General features: G+C 40.1%; 1 protein-coding gene across 2 annotated transcripts in view; it reads left to right on the top strand.

Annotated features, from left to right (window-relative positions):
• tbc1d22a (TBC1 domain family, member 22a) overlaps positions 1-20,654 on the top strand; it is a 105,336-nt gene that overhangs the window by 25,181 nt on the left and 59,501 nt on the right. Inside the window, exons 6-8 of one of the 2 annotated variants that reach the window (XM_079454763.1) lie at positions 466-594; positions 2,723-2,788; positions 7,548-7,662. In XM_079454763.1, the coding sequence (XP_079310889.1) occupies positions 466-594; positions 2,723-2,788; positions 7,548-7,662 (310 nt within the window). Of the gene's footprint in view, positions 1-465; positions 595-2,364; positions 2,428-2,722; positions 2,789-7,547; positions 7,663-20,654 lie in introns of both variants that reach the window. The other variant, XM_079454762.1, reaches the window with a different exon arrangement.

Raw genomic sequence — 20,654 nt, 5'->3', positions numbered from 1 at the left:
GAAATGAACTGGATTAAGATTTGATTCACGTTTTTACCCAGTTTTTACTTTGGCGTATTCAATTTCTCTCAAGATCAAGAAAGTAAAAATCAAGTGCTTCACACGTTTCCTACCTTTCTTTTAAAACAATACATTTAAAAAATCACGAATAACAAAACAATAATGCTATTTTGGCATTAGAATTGCTATTGTGACTAAAAAGCTATAACACTCACCGATGGAATAACCAATACAGGCACACAAAACAAATTTTGGAAATCACCCATAATGTTAGTTTAGGAAAGCTGTGGCACACACTTACAATAGATTTGTAATAAGCCATTGCATTCATAGCGATATTAAGAAACGGCGTCTTAATATGTCAGCAGTCCTAGTTTGGTTTTGTAGCCGCACGCTAATAAAGATCAGTCGTCTGCCCGTTTTTAGCCTTCTACCCTCTTAGCTTTCTTTCTTGTGTCCTCAAAGGGGTACCTGCCTGCCAATGTCGAGCGGAGGGAATGCACACTGCAAAGAAAAAGGCAGGAATACTTCGGCTTTATCGAGCAGTACTACGACTCTCGCAATGATGAAAACCACCAGGACACCTACAGACAGGTACCAGACCCCATTCACCCCTACATCCTTCCCGACACTTTTCATGACTGAGGTCAGATTCCCATGTTGTTAGCGCTATCAGGGACGCTCACCGGCTATTTTATTAGGCAGGTCTAACATCTTTCCTGTTGATGCAAATATGTGGCATTTAGGCACGACGGCGTGCGCCTCGTTCGAGACCGTCCCTATGTTTGAGGGAACAGCCATTTTCTCTTTTCTTGGCTACTTTGTACTAGATAATATCGCCAAACACTGCGTATTTATAGTAGGAGCAATGCAGTTAGGAGGTAAATCAGAGACGCAGTCAGATGGATTCAGCATTTCCTCTCCTCGGGTTCTTGTGATCTTTTTCAGCTCTTCACAGCCTTTGTTAATTCTACTGTTAATAAATACTTGATCACTTCAAAGCCAGTGCCAGGGGTTTAATGGAACATGGTTGAGGTTTTTGGTTGTTTACACTTCCAGATTGATGTGTTGGCAGCAGCGGTATGTTAGCTGTGCCAAAACACAATTATGTTACGAGCTCACAATGTTTAGAAATGCCACAAAACAGATAGCCGTCGATATTTAGATGCAAATGAGAGACGCAACAAAGATGACACGGAACATTTGAAGCTCCAGTGATTTGGCAGGAACGTGCGAAGATCAAGCTGTCGCTGTCACTCTGATCTGATAGATGTCTACATGATTTAAGACTGACATGTAATGATGTCACATTCACACGTGTCAAACGTTTTGTATCCTCACAGGCTTGCTTTACCTAGGGGAAGTGTGTCCTAGAGCATGTCAGGGTCATTTTACAGCCCAAAAAGATAAACTATAACGCCGCGTTTGTTCTCATCAGTTAATGCATTACGTCACGTGAACTTACAGTGAGAGCAATGTCGTTTTTCAAAGATATTCATGTTATAATGCAACGCATTCTGGGAACCAGGAATCCTCGTAACCTTTTTCAGTTTTTTTGGTCTAATTTTGGATCCCAGAATGCTTTGCATGAGGCTGTTATGTATTTGTTTTTTCCCTTAAGGATAAAGACTTGTTAATGTTTAATGATCATTTATCTTTGAACACATGTAAATGTAGGAAATGCTGCCAGTGATACTGTAATTTCTACAGGAATTCTTTACGAGTGTTGTTTTTTGCTTGTTCATATTAGCTTTTCATGAACTTATTGTTAACGTTTTCAACGTTATTGTTAAGTGTTTTTCTTATCAGGAACATTGATTTGTATGATAGCATTATTAACATGACAGGTGAACATATTACTGCCTGCATTTCTTTATGCGCCAATGCGAAAAGAACAAAACGAGTGTTTGGGACTGTTCTGTTTTTACATCGGTAAGCTGCAATCTATAACTTTTTTGGTAAAAAACTAAAAAAGGCATCAGTACAAACAGTCCCTTTACTTTGATTTACAATGGTAAGCTTAAATCGTTGATTTATAATTATTTTAGCTGTCGGGTGGGATTTTGTGGGACGGTTCGATGTGACGTAACCTGCATCTTCATAATTCAAATACAGATGGCTATAGAAAGTGATCGATTATAGCTTTAATTTCCCTTGTTCGTTTAAAATCTTTCTTTGATAATGTTCGAGTAAAGTATTTCCAGTGGCTAATATTTCTTAAGCAAGGACCATATTGTGAAGTTCTTGATATTTTCCAGCATCTATGTGTTTGTGTCCCCTTTTCCATGACCTTGCACATTCTTAACATCCTTATTGTGTATGTATATATCAATATGTATATGCTGTTCTTTCCCAAACCATCAGATTCAAATAGACATTCCCCGGATGAGTCCGGAAAGTTTAGTTCTGCAGCCCAAGGTAACTGAGGTAAGAGGACAGATGGACCTCCCCGAGGCACCCCACATGCTACAGCCCACCTGTCACCCTACCACATGTCACTCAATTACCATCGTCTGTCTGTCTGTCAAACTGTCCGTGCAGGCAGCCAGCTGTGTCTCGGTCTTAAAGTGTAGGAAGTTGAATGCTAGAATACAGGAATCAGGTGCTTCGGTTGCTCCTCGGGCACAGCCTCAGATGGCCAGACTTGTTTCTCTCCGAATTCTCTCGCCGTTCCGATCCGTCCTAACCTGCTTGTGCTCCTTTTTGTGTCTCTTCTCTGCAGATTCACATTGACATTCCGAGAACTAATCCTCTTATACCTCTCTTTCAACAAGCTTCTGTGCAAGAGGTGAGATGTTGCAACACCCACTTCACTCAGCTTGATGCGTTAACTTTCACAAACTCACACCTAGCCTTAAAGGAACAAAATCTGTCATTTTTACACCCTTAAGGGCCGTTCACACAGAACACATGCAACCCGGCGCTCCGCGGTGAGCTTGCCCCACCTTCGGGGTCTTCCGATCGGTCTGGAACTGCCATCGATGAGCAAAATTATTTTAACTTGACTTGGCGCCAGGATGTGCGAGATTTAGCGCAACTGTCAAACGTATCCATCTGGCGCGTTTACATAGACAAAGCGAAGGAACAAGCAGCGGGATAAACATGTGTCCTGTGTAAACGGCCTGTTGTATTTTTACAATGCTTTATCATTTAGTATTTTTCCGTCGAATTTTGAAGATTATTCACATAATAAAAGCGATTGGAGGCTTGGTCTGTCAAGACTGCAATAGACGGGAATCCATGTACGAAAAAAAACTTTACGAAAGCTGTACGAACCCTGGTGGAGTGAATCGAGCGCAGACACACTGTGTCATACGTTCAACTCATGTTAAGCATGAGAAGTCAGTACGTTTAACTGCGCAAAGAAGTCAGAATGCATTCAATGGCTTGTTTCCCCACCTTTAAAGACGCTATTTGTTTATTTTCCATCTCTGTTAACACGAAACCCACAACAGGCTACAAAAACGCAGTCATTTGGTTACTCTTTTGGCATTGCGAGGATCTTTTAACGTGCCGAGCGAGTATGTTTGCAAGCAATGCCACCAGAGGCTGCTCAAACATCGGAGTAACACATAATCAGACTTAAAGTCGTCCTTGCCTGATACAGTTCATTATATCTAGTGCAATGAACTTGTTGGACATGAATTTCCTCTGCAAAGAGAGATCTTTGGACCCATTGTGGCCCTGAACTATTCCTTTCTCTGCCCTCCTGCTGCTTTTAAAGAAATTTGCATTTAAAAGCACCGCCTCAATAAACAGGAGCAGGGTTATGAAAATCAAGCGTGTACTGAAGAGACCTGCACTCTGGATGTCTCCAAACCAAATAAATGGATAATGTATGCGCTCCCGGCACTTCAATGCACTCCAGCTCTTTCATTGATTTCTTCTGCCTGGTTTAGTGTCTAATTTCCACTTTCTAATAGACTTCTGGAGGAGAACGAGTTCTGGCCATAACTTCCTCCAGGAGACGAGTGCGGGCGGGTGGGTTTGAGAATAGGAAGGAGGCAGGGGATGTCAGATATGTGGAGAAACTCACATTTCCAGTCTTAAGTCTTTGATAAATGGAGCTTTGATCATGGAGGAGAACGCAGATGAGAAAGCCGCGCCGTTTGATCGACAGAATCCCGACAAACAAGCGCGAGGCGCCTTGTGCACTTTTATTGTTTAGAGCTCAACGTGAGAGATGAGTTTATTTGGGGAATGACAGATACATGGCGCCCTGAAAGGAGACGCGACGTAGACCGATGTAAAAACAAAGACGCTTCCGTTTTCCCTCTCGTTTCAAACTTTTAAAGCTTCCTTTAATATGAACGTGCCTCACGTGAACTCATGACCTAAACCTGAAACTAGGCCTTTTCACGCTTAATAGGATTAGTTAGTCTGGGTCATACTAAGAGGCCGTTTCCGTGAGACTCGTTTTCAAAAGTTTGCGTTTACAGTCCCCCAAAAAACATTTTTGTGTAAATAAACAGCCAAAATGCATAAAGTTTTCCATATTTAGTTGAAAGCGCTCTCACGCGTTTTGCTGTTCGGGACTTTAAACGCAAACTTTTGGAAAAACGGGTCTCAAAGCGCACGCTTTTGAAAACAAACGCCATTATCGTTTCCGTGTAAAGACTTAATGCGCCGATTTTTAAAAACGATGACGTCATGCGTATTACAATCTGTAGGCACGCGCGAGTATTGCCCAAACAATAATGACGGCGTCCATGCTGCATGCTTGTGCCACGTGACATACTTATTATCATTTCTCCACGGAAAGTAGATTTACTGCACAACTACAACCAGTAGAGACATAGTATTTATATACGCACTACTATAAACACACATACACGCCAACAAAGTGTATTAAAAGCACTTTTAGATTAAAACCGTGTATGCGGATGTGCACGTAGGGCTTTGTTGCGCAACAGCGCCATCCACTGGCCTGGCATGCATTATACATTGTGTTTATTCGTTTTCCCGGATCCATGTAAATGCAGATCGCTTTGATAACGCTGTTGTGTGTACGTGAAACTTTTCAAAATCAAAAAGTGTCAACAGTGACGATAGGATAGATACTGCTTTTCACGGGCTTCCGCATAGGTGACAAAAATGTCACTCGTCCTGAGACCATTCCAATTCACACATTTTCTGTCACCATGAAACCTAGGGTTAAGCAGAGTGTGAAAGTCCTACTGTTTGTAAATGTGTCTATAAAAAGGTGTGACCTTGCCAAGTGGGACAAGTTCCTGAATCTGTGTTTTTTGTTGGCCATTGGACAACATTCCTGTCAAACATACATAGTCCTAACCCTAGCTGTTCTCTGTTGACTATGTGAAATCTAACTACCTGTGCTACCTGCACCGTTTCAGAAAATAACAGGTTAAAGGAATCGGTAACCTAAATTTTGAAGTATCTGTTGAAAATAAAAATATTAGCAGTGACATCAATTTTGTGTTTTGCAAAGTTTGCTGCCTCTCTTATTTGTAGATAATATTTTTCCACATGTTTTTGTGGTAAACTGGGTTGAAAGTTAGCATATCTTAAGCGTTTATTGGAGAAGAGTTTGGTTCCAAAATGAGATTCAAAAATCATGTTTTTATTATGTTATCGTGTTTTTATTGTTTTATTGTGTTAGTTAGCTGTATTTTTTTATTTGTACTTTTTTTGTTATTATTAGGGCTTGAATCTAAACAAACCAACTTCAGTTTGATTGATATAACACAATAAATGATAAAAAAACATGATTTTTGAACCAGACTCTTCATATATGCAGTAAGTCATCATTTACAATGTTGGGCCTTGTTTTTTATAACCTCTGCTATTCGCTCTGGCATGCTGGATATTAGCTTCTGGGTCAAACCCTGACCTTTCTTGCCCTTATTATTAGCACGTGAAATTCGCTTCTTTACAAATGCGGATTCGCGTCATGAAAGGGGCTTCTGCCGCCCGCTCGCGGCCCTACGCAGATTTTTCACGTCATTCGCGCCGCCTCATTCACGCGAATCGCACCGCAAGTAGGTCATCGCATCTTTGCATTGACTTAACATGTAAATCGCACTTAACGTTTGGTATGAACACACTATAACGCCAAATGATACACATTGCGTTTCATTTGGTGTTAGTCCGTTATATTGCGTTTCATTTGGTGGTAGTCCGCTATATCGCGTATCATTTGGTGTTAGTCCGCTATATCGCGTTTCATTTGGTGTTAGTCCGCTATATCGCGTTTCATTTGGTGTTAGTCCGCTATATCGCGTTTCATTTGGTGTTAGTCTGCTATTTCGCATTTCATTTGGTGTTAGTCCGCTATATCGCGTTTCATTTGGTGTTAGTCCGCTATTTCGCATTTCATTTGGTGTTAGTCCGCTATATCGCGTTTCATTTGGTGTTAGTCTGCTATATTGCGTTTCATTTGGTGTTAGTCTGCTATATTGCGTTTCATTTGGTGTTAGTCTGCTATATTGCGTTTCATTTGGTGTTAGTCTGCTATATTGCGTTTCATTTGGTGTTAGTCCGCTATATCGCGTATCATTTGGTGTTAGTCCGCTATTTCGCATTTCATTTGGTGTTAGTCCGCTATATCGCGTATCATTTGGTGTTAGTCCGCTATATCGCGTTTCATTTGGTGTTAGTCCGCTATTTCGCATTTCATTTGGTGTTAGTCTGCTATATTGCGTTTCATTTTGTGTTATAGTGTGTTCACACCAAACGCGAATGAAGCGTTAAGCGCAAGTGATTTACATGTTAAGTCAATGCAAAGGTGCGATGACCTACTTGCGGTGCGATTCGCGTGAATGAGGCGGCGCAAATGACGCGGCGCAAAAGACGCGAATTGCGCAAGTTGGAAAATCAGAATTTTGGCAAATTCACGCCGCGTAGGGCCGTGAGCGAGTAGCAGAAGCCCCTCCCATGATTCGAATTTGCATCTGTAATGAAGCGAATTTTTTACGCGCGAATGATGCAAGTAAACTCAAAATGTTCAAGCGCCCAACTACACGCGAATAGCGCACGTTTGGTGTGAACACTCTATAAGTCAGCTATATTGCGTTTCATTTGGTGTTAGTCAGCTATATTTAAGTTATTACTTAATCAAATCAAGCCAGCTGCAGTTTGATTGATATTGCTTGGATTGCAAAATACAAATGCACTTAACCCAATCCCACCCTCAATCCCTGGCCTGACCTTAAAACCATTGCAACCATATTATTTCAGTGGTTTAGGAACACATCCTGCTTGGCAAGAACACGGTCACCATATACAAGCAGACAGCGCCCTCTAATAAGACATGCTGCACACAGTTAATTCCTCACCTTGCTGTCTGCACTATTGAATGTTGCCATGTTAATGATTAAAAAGCTCAGAAGGCTTAATTGATTTTCTTAATTGATTGCTGGCCGGGGTGGCTGATCCCACTGTGTCTCTAATTAAAACAATTTGAGTGACCTTGTAATCGCATTCTGATAGAAACAGTAACACTTTGCATGTTATGATACATAAGTTATGTATATACATTGTCTTTCCTATGCATGTCTGTTACTATATATTCTTTTTTTTGCCTTTAGATCTTTGAGCGGATTCTGTTCATCTGGGCGATACGGCATCCAGCCAGCGGTTACGTTCAGGGCATCAATGACCTCGTGACGCCCTTCTTCGTTGTTTATGTTTTCGAGTATATCGGTGAGTCGATAACCCCTTTACGATACCAGACGTATAAAGGTCCCATATGTATGTTACAAAGTTATTCCTTTTTTGCCCCGTTGTTCCCTTGGTGTTATGCCAGCGTGGGCGTTTTACCAACTGAGATAAGCCCGATGGCATGAATTTATTTTCGTTTCTCGGTCTGAACTTCATGATATTTTTCTTAACCTGCCCTTTTTAAGCCCCCTCTTTTTAGACGCCACTCGGTGTAATTACACTCAGCCCTTTCCCTCTTTTTGACCTTTCCACCTTTATTGCATAAGTGCTTGATCTCCACTAAACTAAACAGGCAGTCCAAAGCAGCCTAATGATTTTGAAAGGCCCGGTGGGTCTTTTGAATGAACTTATGAGACAGTTATAAACTGAACCATGGAATGAGTGTAGGCGCAGTGTGTATATTCTCCCAAGCACTGCAGAAGTTTTGGTGGATGGGAACAAATTGTTCTTTTGATTCTAACTTGTTTTGACTATGTCTGACTCTTGAGGCCAAAGAAGGGTACAGCATTGTTTGTTCAAGTTTAATCACATTTGTCTATATTGCCAGAAACATTCACATTGTACAATGGGAGCCATTGTACATATAGAGTATGATGTGCCATTTAACCTGAATGTAAGCAGTTGTGTTGAAGGGCTGTTTAGATCGACACTTGGTGGAGGTCACAAATCCCTTTGCTGTTGGTTTCCAGCAGGCATTCCTATTCAGCCGCAATATCTGACTGCATCAGTTAGCAGAGAACAATCTACGCTATCATTGGTAGTCACAGCATCACACTCTTTATGCACTTTTTGTTTTCTTCCAGAACTCTACCAGAACATGGTTGGACCAAAGTGTTTATTGCTTCCTTTAGATTTTACTGTCGTTTTCCCCCAGCACACTTATACCAAAAATGAGTTGCTTAATTGCTCTTTGGCTGAAAGTTACACTGTGTTTCAATTCGTTTTGTATGCGTGGGTTTTCGTATATCTGCATATTTGTTGGGAGACAACAAGATCTTCAGTTCTCCCACCATTAAGTTGTTTCGGTGAACTTTCTCTGAATATAGAGCAGTGTTTGGAGGAAAATGTAAATGTGAGTGGGTCTGACTTTCTCAACCCACAATTACCCACAGTTCCACCCGGTGCAATAAGGCATGGTGCCATGTGTGACAGACACTCCTTCAAAGTGCTCTCTTTGAGCCAAGTGCTGACTGCTAAGGCCAAACTGCAGCAAAATATCATAGTTCGACTGTGGTGAGAGACCTATATCCATCAATGCCTTTGTAACGCTGCACGTTCAACGCCAAGAATGGTCAGTTTTGTTGGCAATGCATCTTTGGAAGTGTAGCTTCAACAGCTGCTCAAAAGTTAAAGTAGGTGAGCTATTTTTTCCCTAATTTCTTGTCTACACTTCAGACTGCCAACACAAAAGTGCATGCTTTTGACATTTTCTATAAAAGGGCAATTTAATTAAGTACTCACGCATGTGAGTTGTTATTTCATATGGAACGAACGCGACCCCCAACCAGTGCAGGCTGCGTGTCACTTGCATCGCTGATGTTTCCCGCTGCCATGGACAATCCAGGTCGTCATTGACAAGTTAACCAGTTAAGTAGCTGTTTGCCTTTGACGGATTTCTTGAGCTCGAGGACGACCGATTTGATATACGAGACGTTTAAAACGAAACGTTCAGGATACGTCATTTACCTGTGGATTTCTTGAGACATCGCTGGATCTTTTCAGATCCGTTCACAGCAAGAACGAAGGACTTTTATTTGACGTTATATTTACATGCGTTGTATGAACATGAGGTAAAGTGTCCCTAACACACCGTTAATATGTCGTAAGAACGTAATGACACAATACCTTTCATTTAGCCTTAAAGGGTAACACTGTTAACAATTAAATATAAGCTTTTTGACACAATTTCTGTTGGCTCAAATTAATTCAGATTACAGTAATATACAGTCAAACCAAATAATATTCAGACACCAGATATAATCTTTTTACTGATGGATTTTGCACTAATACAGTGTTACACGGAGCTACCTACCCCAAACTCATTGGTAGAGGCCGAGGGCTCACATCCACACAGAAAGAGAGTGCACGCGACGCTACTCACATCAAACAAGTCAGGAAAGAGAGAAGACGCAGAAGCATTAGTTAATCGATCAATGATACAGTCATTATCACGGATGGTGATGCCAAATATACTTGGGCGCCCATTAATGTACCTGCGTTAATGCATTGTATGGGAAACACTGGTACTTAAATTAACAGCTGACAGCTATTCAACCTAATCCATTGATGCTTTCTGACATTATCAAGATTAATTTGTTCTGACTGAGTTGTCATATTTTATTACCATTTTATAAATTATAGCGCATAAACTGTGATAGTGTGAGAAATGTTGAAGGCGTTTGAATACATTTTGGTTTTACTGTACTTTTAAAGTGGCGTACGTTATTTTGAGTTAAAATGAGCGAAAACCAATTATTAAACAAGTATGTGAAAGAACGGTGTTTAAAACTGTGTCACTCCCCTTGCGGGATTTCACCACGGAAAGCTTGTAATAATGGTTTGTAATTTGCCCTTGTCGAGTCGTCTTTCCCGGAGATTTGGGGTCTTTCGTCTACGCGTCATTACGTCACATTTGTTATAGAGGAACCGGCTGCTAGCCAGCACGTGGATGCTGTCATATGAGCCTTTATGGTACCTGAAGGTTACAATGACCAGCATCGCAACGACCGTGTAAACAACAGGCTTGTTTGACTTCAAGCAGCGCAGCGTACAATGATCGGCACGTTAAGATTAGAGCAACGCGAGAGAGAATCAAGAGCCGTATGCTTTTTAAGTAGCTCACTCCGTAATGATATAGATAAACTCATCTATCCACACGAAGACGTCCTTGTTTTTCCTCGCCATCAGGTTCTTTTTGAACTGGCCGGTCTAGTAACCAACTGTCATCAACAACCAGCCTGTATGGATGCGCGTACAACTGTTTACATTTATGTGCGCATGCCTGAATGGTCGGGCGACATGCGTTTTCGGCAGTGTAGTGTAAACGCAGATTTTTTCTGAAACGCATGTGGAAACGGCAGTATAAGCGAGGATCCTTTTCGTTTTAAAATGCAACGGGCTAATGTAAACAGCACCAAAGTCACTGTAGATGAAAGTGTACGCCAGATGCATAAAATGTCGAAATGTATATATGCCTTACAAAATATTTTCGTAATGAAGCGTTTTTCAAAAGCTATGAATCGATTTTTTTCTTTCATATTTCCGCAAGCACTGAACATTCGTTAACGTGAACGGCTACTTAGATGTAAAATAACCTCACCCTGTTTGATCAAGGTATGTGACGGTTTCAATATACCCACATGTACCCAAAAATAAAGTTGAATATACAGGTTTGTGGCTCTTCATTTATTTTTAGAATTCAACATTGTAATCTGATGTTTATGATCTTGTTTAGAAATATCTTTTGGATTTGTGTTAAATCTTAAATCATTGACTCGAATCGAATCGAGAGTTTGTGAATCGGAATAGAATCGTATGGGATCATCAGAATCGATACCCAGCCCTAAGCGGTAATACACAATTCGTTGCTGAACGTAGGCTGGTGTTTTTAAAGCGAAAGCCCCCATTAAGTGTGGTGGAGTATGAAAGAGTTGCGTAATAATTAATGACTTTTACCAGATTCATGTGATTTCTTTAAACGAACAATCGTTCTTGAATTAGAAGCCGGTCAGTCCGTTGTTCGAGTGTACGTTGCTGTTAGGGCTTTGCATTATTAAACAATCATTTTCATTACGCCAGTAAATAAATGCAGCGGAAGACAAGGAAAGTCTTCATTGTGCATTTCTACTCTTGAGCACAGAGCCTTGAAAATATATTTGAATAGCATTTGCTCCCTAACAAATGAATTTGCTAATCAGCTTTGTAAGTCGTTGCATTTAGAGTGCCAGGGCGTGATGGAATTAAACCACTGAGGTTGAATTCAGTGCTATCGATTCGTCTGAAGGAAATCCTCTTTATGTTAGTCAAGCCATTGTGCAGCAAAGCTAACTCCTGAAAATGTTGATTTCTTTCAGAGACAGACATTTGACAAGTGGGGCAAATTGGAAAGGTGGGTTTGTCTTGCGCGACCCTTCCCTTACATGAGGTTTATCTAGCTTTATTAGTACTAGTATTGGCAAATAATATGATTTTATTCATTATTTACTGATGTTTGTATCTACTGAACAAATATGATATATTGATCATTGTAAATAATCCAGCCCCGGCATCTGATGGACTCTACTACATAAGTGGTTAACGCACCTGTTTACGTTAAAGGGACGATAAAAATCAAACTTGACGTAATTGATTCAATTCAATCCCTCGTGTCATGTCTTTCAAACTTGCATATGACTCTTTCTTCTGTGCACAACATATATTTTGAGGAACGTCTCGGCAGTTTTGTGTCAAAAACAACGGAAGTCAATAGGGGCCAGTGTAGTTTGGTGAATATCGCCTTGCAGAAGAAAAGTCATAAATGTTTTGAATGACAACATGATGATCAACATGATGCTTTTCTCTGCAAACTTTCAACAAGTCTGAAAGTGCGTGATGTCTAGTTTTAGTGTAGTTTAGTGTATTTCAGCCTTTCAGAGTCACATGGATACACTTGCTCTTTTCTCCTACCCAAGCTTGTAGTTTGAGCGCGATTCACTGAATTGGAATTTTAACACGGCATTATTATATTTTATGATTTGTTTATTTCATAAATATTGTGATAAGCAATATGAGAAGTATTGTGATCGTGTTGTGAGAACTGGTTTCTGGAAAGTAAAATCAGTATTACGATACTATAAACTTCTCAAACTTTTCCAGCAAGCTGAACGGAGCTTGTAATTACAAATAAGATAATTTGGATGTATAAAATGAAATTGTATTATGAGGTTATTATGCTCCTGAGAGGGGGTACTCGCTTTTACATTCATTTTCTCATAAATGTAACATTTTCCAAATCTGTCTTGGCTCTTATTCTCAGTACAAACAAAAGCTTAAAATCATAGCCATCTTCTAATATCCTCATTCATTATTCTTTTAACCAGGTGGCTTCATTTGCATAATATCTGAGCTTCATGTGACTTTTCTATCAATAATTTTAATCTACAGTGCTGTTCTTCATGAAAGTAGTCATCCAATCGGCCAAATGCTTTGTCCTGGAAGGGATTGTTTCTTTGTCTGTTCCGTTTCTACTTGTCCTCTGTGTCCGCTCTTCAGGCCAGCGCTCTTTTCCCATTAGGCCACTATAGAGTTTTATAATTAAAAGGAATGAGTGTGATGAAATGGTATGTGCAGGAGTGTGGCATGCTATTGATTCTGGAAGGAGATGGTGCAATTTGCATCATCTTTCGGTATAGATTCTCCCAGAATAGAGTTCTGGAGGGCGACCATGGTTCACTGCTTGTACTTTTTAAAGATCTGGAAGATTGGATGAACTATTACTATGGACACCTGAATAAATGGTGGAAGAGGGGATTAAGAGTTTTTCTACTAGATGGAAGTTGGTTGCCGTACAAGAAGTACAAGAAGTACGTTTACATGAGCCGTTATAAATAAGATATAATTCATCCACTGTGGGGTTTTTCTACCAAATATGAAAATGTATATATGTATGCTAGTCCATTAATCACACTACAGGTATACATGACACAATGAGCAGTTAAAGATGTACCCATGTCGTGTCATGTTTGTGAGCTGGCACATAACATGCAAAGACGCTTCACATCTGTCTTTTGGTAAATGGGTACAGAATTGCAGTTAGCATGTTGGATGTAGTCAATCTACATTTGGATATTGCAGGTCTGTTTAATTGAGCAAAAACCAGCGTTGGACCAATCAGTTGGACCGAAATGTTAACTGTACTATAAATGACAGTAAACGCTGAACTGTGCAAACTTTAGTGTAAACTTCTGCAAATGTCTCCAACACACACGTACGTGGACATCATTTCTGAAGGCTGCATGCTGTTGCATTCCACCGCGATCTGTCTAGTCAAAGTACTAGACCTTTGCAAATACGGACGTTGAAGAAGTGCGTTTGTATATTTAATAATATTGTCACTGCTAAACACCTCTTAGCCATAGCATTAGACTACATTTACATTTAGTCATTTAGCAGACGCTTTTATCCAAAGCGACCTACAAATGAGGTAAACCATAGAAGCAATTGGACCAACATAAGGACAACAAAAAGCATACGTGCAGTAAAACTGGTCTCGTATAGCCTACCACTGTATACAAAGCTATGGATATTTTTTAGAAAGAAATGCAATAGAAATGTTAGAAAAGAAATGGAAGTAGTGATCGGTCAGGTGTTGACGGAAGAGATGGGCTTTCAGCCGATTCTTAAACATGGCGACAGGATCTGTTGATCTTGCAGCAGCGGGTAGGTCATTGCACAAATGTGGAACAGATCCAGAGGAGGTGTGTGAGAACGATTTTCTTCCCGTTATGGGATGGCACTACAAGACGACGTTTGTTTGCAGAGCATGGGGATCTGGTGGGAAAATAAGTCTGTGTTAGCGAGTGAAGATACGGGGTGCCGAACCATTGGCGGCCTTGCAGGCTCAGCGCAGAAACAATCTACAGCCAATGAGCACCGCTGACATATACGCTAATGCAAACATATTTGACAATTTGCCATTCTGAATGCTTAACCGTGAATGAGTGGCGTGATGAAATTACACAAATGTTACGAATTTGGCAGGTGCCGAGAAGCTCGCAGAGCAGGAGGGACCAAGCTAGATACGGCATTAACCACTCTACATTACCCTGCTCGATAGAGGATAAGCACATATCTGCCCGAGAGTTCACGCTGGATACTGTGAATTTATTCACCCTGGAGGCATCCTGGATCGCACAGCTCATAGGTTCTCAATAACCTACGTCTGTTACGGCATGTGCATTATTAGGTTCACTCACCCTGTAACCGCTGACTCCTGCTTTCTGCCCGTCTCCGGGAAGGCCATTGTGGACCGATCATCGACTAAGTGCCACTGGGCTCCACGGCTGAATTGAACGGTTAGTGGTGTGTGACCCACAATTGAGGCCCTAATGAGTATCGGTTTGTCCGGAGTTTTCCCTTTGAAGAACTGTGCCCAGTGCTGATTTCAATGCAGGTCTGATTGACTTTCCTCATTTGTTCTAACGAGCTGTTAAGTGACTACCTCGGGATGCCCGAGATGTCCTGGCAGGTATTTGTTCTCCAGTTCCCACTGAGACGTTTTATGTCTTGTTGACAGAAAAAGTACCAGCAGCTTGAAGTCACCATTTCTTTGTTAACCGGTTTAACGTTTTGTTTTGTGAAGGTTTTTAGCGTTAAGCTTAAACATGTTAACAAGTCTTGGTATATAAAAAAAACAACATTACCAAGCAATCGATCTACAAGACCATGTGTTAGAGCATGGCATAGCGCAAAGGTTTCGAGTCGATTCCCAAGGAAACACACGTGCACAAGAACGTATACCTTGAATGTACACAATCAACAACAGCGCAGTAAATAGCGTTATAAAATATACTTTTGATACACGGTTAGATTTCTTCAGTTTTCACCACAAGCTAGGCCACGTCTAGTTTTGTGATCTGCAATCTGCTCGGCTGGGAATGTAAAATGCCTAGAATGATCTGGAAAAATTGCCCTGTCATAAAGTCATTCGTTTTCTCTGACTAATCACAGTTATTGAATATTTTTGGATCTAGTTTAATTACTTGGCTATAAAAAGCTATAAATTGAATTTCGGCGCAGATCCTCGTTCTGAGAAATCACTTTCGGTTCATTTACATCACTGAAACGTGTCATGCTCGACTCGGCGCAGTTTATAACAATTAACTAAATCCATTTCTTAGCATCCGTCGTGTTTTATGGGAACGCCACGCAGTCATCCGTGTAAATGTATTTGCTATGTTACTAAATAATTACATTTGTTATCAATTTTATTTATTATTTGGAATCAATTTTGAAGAACTGAAAGTGAGCCATTGCTGTCTGGCCGTAGTCTCAATGGCTCATGAGTTTTCCATTACAGTACATGTAATGTACCCCTTACGCTTCTAATAAAAGCAAATTAATTGTTTAATGGGCTAATCTGACATCATATTTCACTCTCAGGGATGTTCACTTCTTTTTCGCCCAATGCTGAAGCCCTTTCGAACACTAACGCTAATGTCTTAGTAGCAGTGAATGAAGATGGCAACAAAGGGATGCGTGTTGTTCTTTCTGTACCAGATCCCCAAGTTCATACCACGCTGTTGCTATCTAGTTGTATTGGACTATGCCTATTCTGTGACTGCACACAAATGAACCCTAAGATGTGTTCAAAAATAAGTTTGAATTGTTACTTGTCAAGACATCCACAAGACTACTGCAGTTGTGCAGAATATTATTAAATGGACTTCATGGACCTTAACCCTCCCAGACAATAGCAAAAGCTTTTACATGTAATTCTTTTAAATGCAGACATTACATCAAACCACTTGGTATTGATTTGTATTTAAGTCAAGTCATTTTCTTTTGCACACTTGAAATGCATAGGAGCAGCATTTTACCGTCTAATTTTTAATGTTGCACTAAGGGATAGTAGCTCTCTATTGCATTTAGTCTTCACTCATATTTAATAAACTGAAACATCTGGTTTCTGTAATGAAACGAAATTTGCTTCTAATGAAGACAAAAGGTTAATTTTTTTTTTGCTAAGGCAAGCGTCACTATTACTGTTGCTCAAACTTTGGTATTTGAATAAGCCCAGTCCTAAGAGTGTTAAGTTGGCACATAACTCATCCCACACTGCTGTGATCAAGAACAATACCTCAAATTAAAACATTTAAAAATAACAGTACAGTTGTTTCTCTTGATACTTGACAGAACAGAATCCAATTAGGTTGCATTTAATATCGCAAGGTGCGTGAAAAGAAAACCGGTCTTCGTGCTGTCATTCCAAAATGTATGATTTCATGTTTCATCCAAGTTACTGTCTACACTGTGGATCACGGCTGTTTAGATGGAAATGACATTGTGTTGGTAGGTATTTATGGTCTTTTTTTATGCAATAAAAAATGCTGTGTTTGAGAGTAAATTGTTTTGTAATTAAAAAAATAAAAGATAGCCAAATAAATCTGAAATCGATTATAAAATTCAAATGTCTGCAAATTTCTGAAATGTTTTTTTTTCCAAAAATGTTCATTACGAAACTACAAATATTGCTCTCTTTTCTGCTGTCTTTTTTTGGCTTGCGAGTTGAAAACTTTCGCTTTTCGAGTTGAATTTTTTTCGAGTGAAGCTGTATCTCCGTGTGCGGTCTCTACCCACCAAGACGAAAGGGCTTTTTTATTGGTCATTCCCAATGGTTGAAGTGACAAAATGATCACGCCCACTACGTTTTCCCCCTGCCGCCAGTCTGACAGAAGAGCGACTTTCCAGCAGAAATGGCGAACAACAGTTCATTTACGTATACTGGGTAAGATAACTAATTTAATATCTTAAACTCTATGTCAAGTGAACTTAATTATTATGCTTTCCCATCTAAATACGTAACGTTAGCTAAACCCGTTTGTAGTTGGTGTTAGCGTGGATTAGCCAGCAATAAGTTAGCTGCAAAAAAGACAGCAGAAACAAAAGCTATATTTGTATTTTCGTGATGAAAAGTTAATGAAGTGCGCAAAGAAAAAGAAAACATTTCTAAGATTTGCACGCAATGCAAATTAATTTGTTATCAATTTCAGATTTTTGGCACTTTTTTAATTTTTTAATTACAAAATAATTAGTTTTACTCTCAAACACAGCATTTTTTATTGCATAAAAAAGACGCAAAAAACATAGGTAATAGGCAAAGATCTGACATATTTATGTTTTACGCCGTGTGGAAATGTGACATGCAAAAATGCTGTGCAAAATCTGATCAGTGTACTCAGTTCTCAACATAAATCTGAATTTCATGGGTTTTTACCTTTTACTCTTCTGTTCTCAGAAGGTAATATTCGACTACCGATATGAATGTAGTCATAGAGACTACATAGTCAACCCAGAAAGCACTCGTCAACTGTATGTACAAAAACAACTTGGGGCACCCATAAGTGTGGGCATAACAACACGCTGGCAACCACCCACGATAGTCTGGTGGTGAGCAAGCACCACTCACTCTAATTTTACTTTACACATTGGTTATCCATCATTTTGTGTGGTACCCCTGTGATTCATTTAAAAAAAAATGTTATTAGGCATGTTTCCTTATTATGACACAAGAGGAATATTTGGCAGGTTGGTATTTGCCTGGGATGTTTATTTTTGGAATGTGATATAATGAAGCTGTTTCGGACCTTCCCCTTCCACCAACTGCATCTAGTGACCGCTCGCGAAACTTCATCTGCTCTGATTGCCATTGTCCCTCCCCTACTGCCGACATTTTGATCATTACGACTCGTTGATGATCTCCATAAATCACTGCTTGGATCTACACTTTTCACTGCTACTGGTTTTGCACCTTAATTACCAGCCCAGTGCTCATTATTTGCCTGGTTGGAATGGCATGTTTGCGGAGTTGACTCCCATGTTAATTAACCTTGCCTTCAATTACACATTTCGTTCGACACTCATTAGCCAACACAGAGGGCGGTAGTGGGCGCTACCGGGGTTATAGGATTAGAACACCCTACGGGTCAAAAAGCATTATCCATCAGAGGGAACTGTAGCTGGAAATGATGCTTTGGGCTGTCTTGCTTAATCGTTGAGAGGCTTGTAACATCCTTTAACCTGAAGTCGACATCTTTCGTTGACCTGCAAACGGCCATATGATGCCACAGGCTCGTGCATAGTCTGATGTCAATAATGATTCCAGCTTCTTGCATCTGGCTGTTTTTTGATGCCAGGGGGTCCAACCCTTTGCTTTTTTACACAGCCTAAGTGATTCGATCTACAGATGGAATGATTTGTGTTGTTAATGGTTTATTTCTTAGCCTTGTTTATTTTCTTGAAAAAAATGTCTTCATCTGTGATCTTTTTGGTAAAAACAAGTGGCCTGGGGGGCATATGACCTCATCCTGCTGGATAACATATTTCCTTACAGCCACGTACGTTTTCTATATAGGATTTATACTGGCCAAACACATGAGCCGTAAGTCTCTCAAGAGCTGTAAGAAAATGACATCGTGAGATTTTGTCAACACTGTGGCTGATGAAACCACAAGGGTGCGGAATCCCTTGCCCTTCCTTAGCGACTATTCTAAGTTAGAGGGCTAAGGTAGCAGACAGGTATTCATGTTGTCAGTGCTTGCAAACCCAAATAAATACTAATATTGAAGTCTGTAAATGTTCTTGACCTCTTAGGAACCTTTAATCAGTCTTTAATTTGTTTTGGAGGGTTTCTGTGCAAGAATCTTAAATGGCTTTTGAGGTCTTTAGACCAGGTGAGACCTCTGGGAGTATTCTTGAGAAAGGCAGCAGGTTTGAAGTCTGCTCGAGTGAACCACAAATAGATCTCTAAAGACATCTGCTTTTTTCTGTTGCATGCGCTCAGACAGATGGTGTTACGGTGACCTCACCGGGTGGATCCGTGGTCACGGATCAAAGCACCTGTTTTTGTGAATATGCATGCATCTGTGTAAACATAATTTTTACATGAGTAATACACTGTTCAGTCCATTTCACATTTTGATACTTTACTCATAAGTCAGTTGGTGATCATCCGTGATTTAAAAAATGGATGTTGCGACATACCGATATGTATGATAACCATGAAATTAATAACCGTTATTACTGATATTGTGTTATTACTGCGATGTTTTATGCTCAGTTTGTCAGGGAAATACTGTTAAATGCAGCTCTCACACAGAAACTCCAACGCTCCGTTGAAGAAATATCACACGGATAACCAGGAACTGCCGTCTTCCTATCTGGCATCTTTCTATCACTGTTTTTCTAGCCTCCTCCGGTATTTTCATGATAATAAAGTATATTTATATTGATGACGTTTGATGGGGTTTTTAAACGCGCAGTGCTTTTAGATGGAGCAGCGTTTCCCACAGATCACAGAGCCGTGCTTCAAGAACAAGCTGCTTCATTTCACAATCGCGATGGCCACATCGATTAAATCACGATTTGAATAGGAATTGCAATTTATCGTGCACCTAACTATCACTGCACTTTTTCGAATCATCATGGGAAAACTGGATATCTTTTGACTTTGCATGGCACCCCAAATCTAGCGAGACCAACTCTGATGTTTTTTTATGAACACCGACTCCCATGGTATTTATTTTCCCTACTATGGCTTTAAATGGGGGAGGAGATCTTGACATTCTTCCAAATAGCTTCCTTTATGTTCAGCAGAACAATGATATTGATGCAGGTTTGGAACGACCTAAGTAAATTAAGACAGACATTGGTGCGTCAACCATCCCTTCAAAAGCAGGTAAAACAACTTTATATTATAGTTAAACTCGCTCAAATGAATGAATGTAAATATTAGAAACAAACCTAAATCAAACAGGGTGGCATCTGAACACGAATGACGCAAAAGCTTTGTTCATATCAACATCTACCAACAGTGGACAACAAAAAAGTTTCAATTTGTACTGCATTTAAAAAAAATAGTTTTATTGCCTAAAGCAGATCTTTTTTTTGTATGCTTGTGCTATTTTCCATCGAATGACCATTGTTTTTGTACTGTACTTATCTAAAGCTTTGATAGACCTACTTTCATATTTGCATCTAAAGTGTCCAAGTACTTTTGGGGTCCACTGTGTAACAGATACTAAGGCCAAAAAGCCATTCTTTGCTGGCAGTTTTATAGTTGACCACAGGAGGTGCTGTTGACTTGTTTTGCTCTTTCATCTTCTCATCTTTGTGTGTCCTTGTTTTGTGATGAGTGGAAGTGCTGTTAAGGGATTTCGCTTGGAGAGAGCTTCCGCAACTAGAGAGATTAACACCGCCTTATTAAAGCCCACACGCAC

The sequence above is a fragment of the Barbatula barbatula genome, assembly GCF_947034865.1.
Source record: "Barbatula barbatula genome assembly, chromosome: 4".
NCBI lineage: Eukaryota > Metazoa > Chordata > Actinopteri > Cypriniformes > Nemacheilidae > Barbatula > Barbatula barbatula.
Note: the sequence above shows the minus strand (reverse complement) of the source record. Positions and strands in the feature narration are given on the sequence as shown.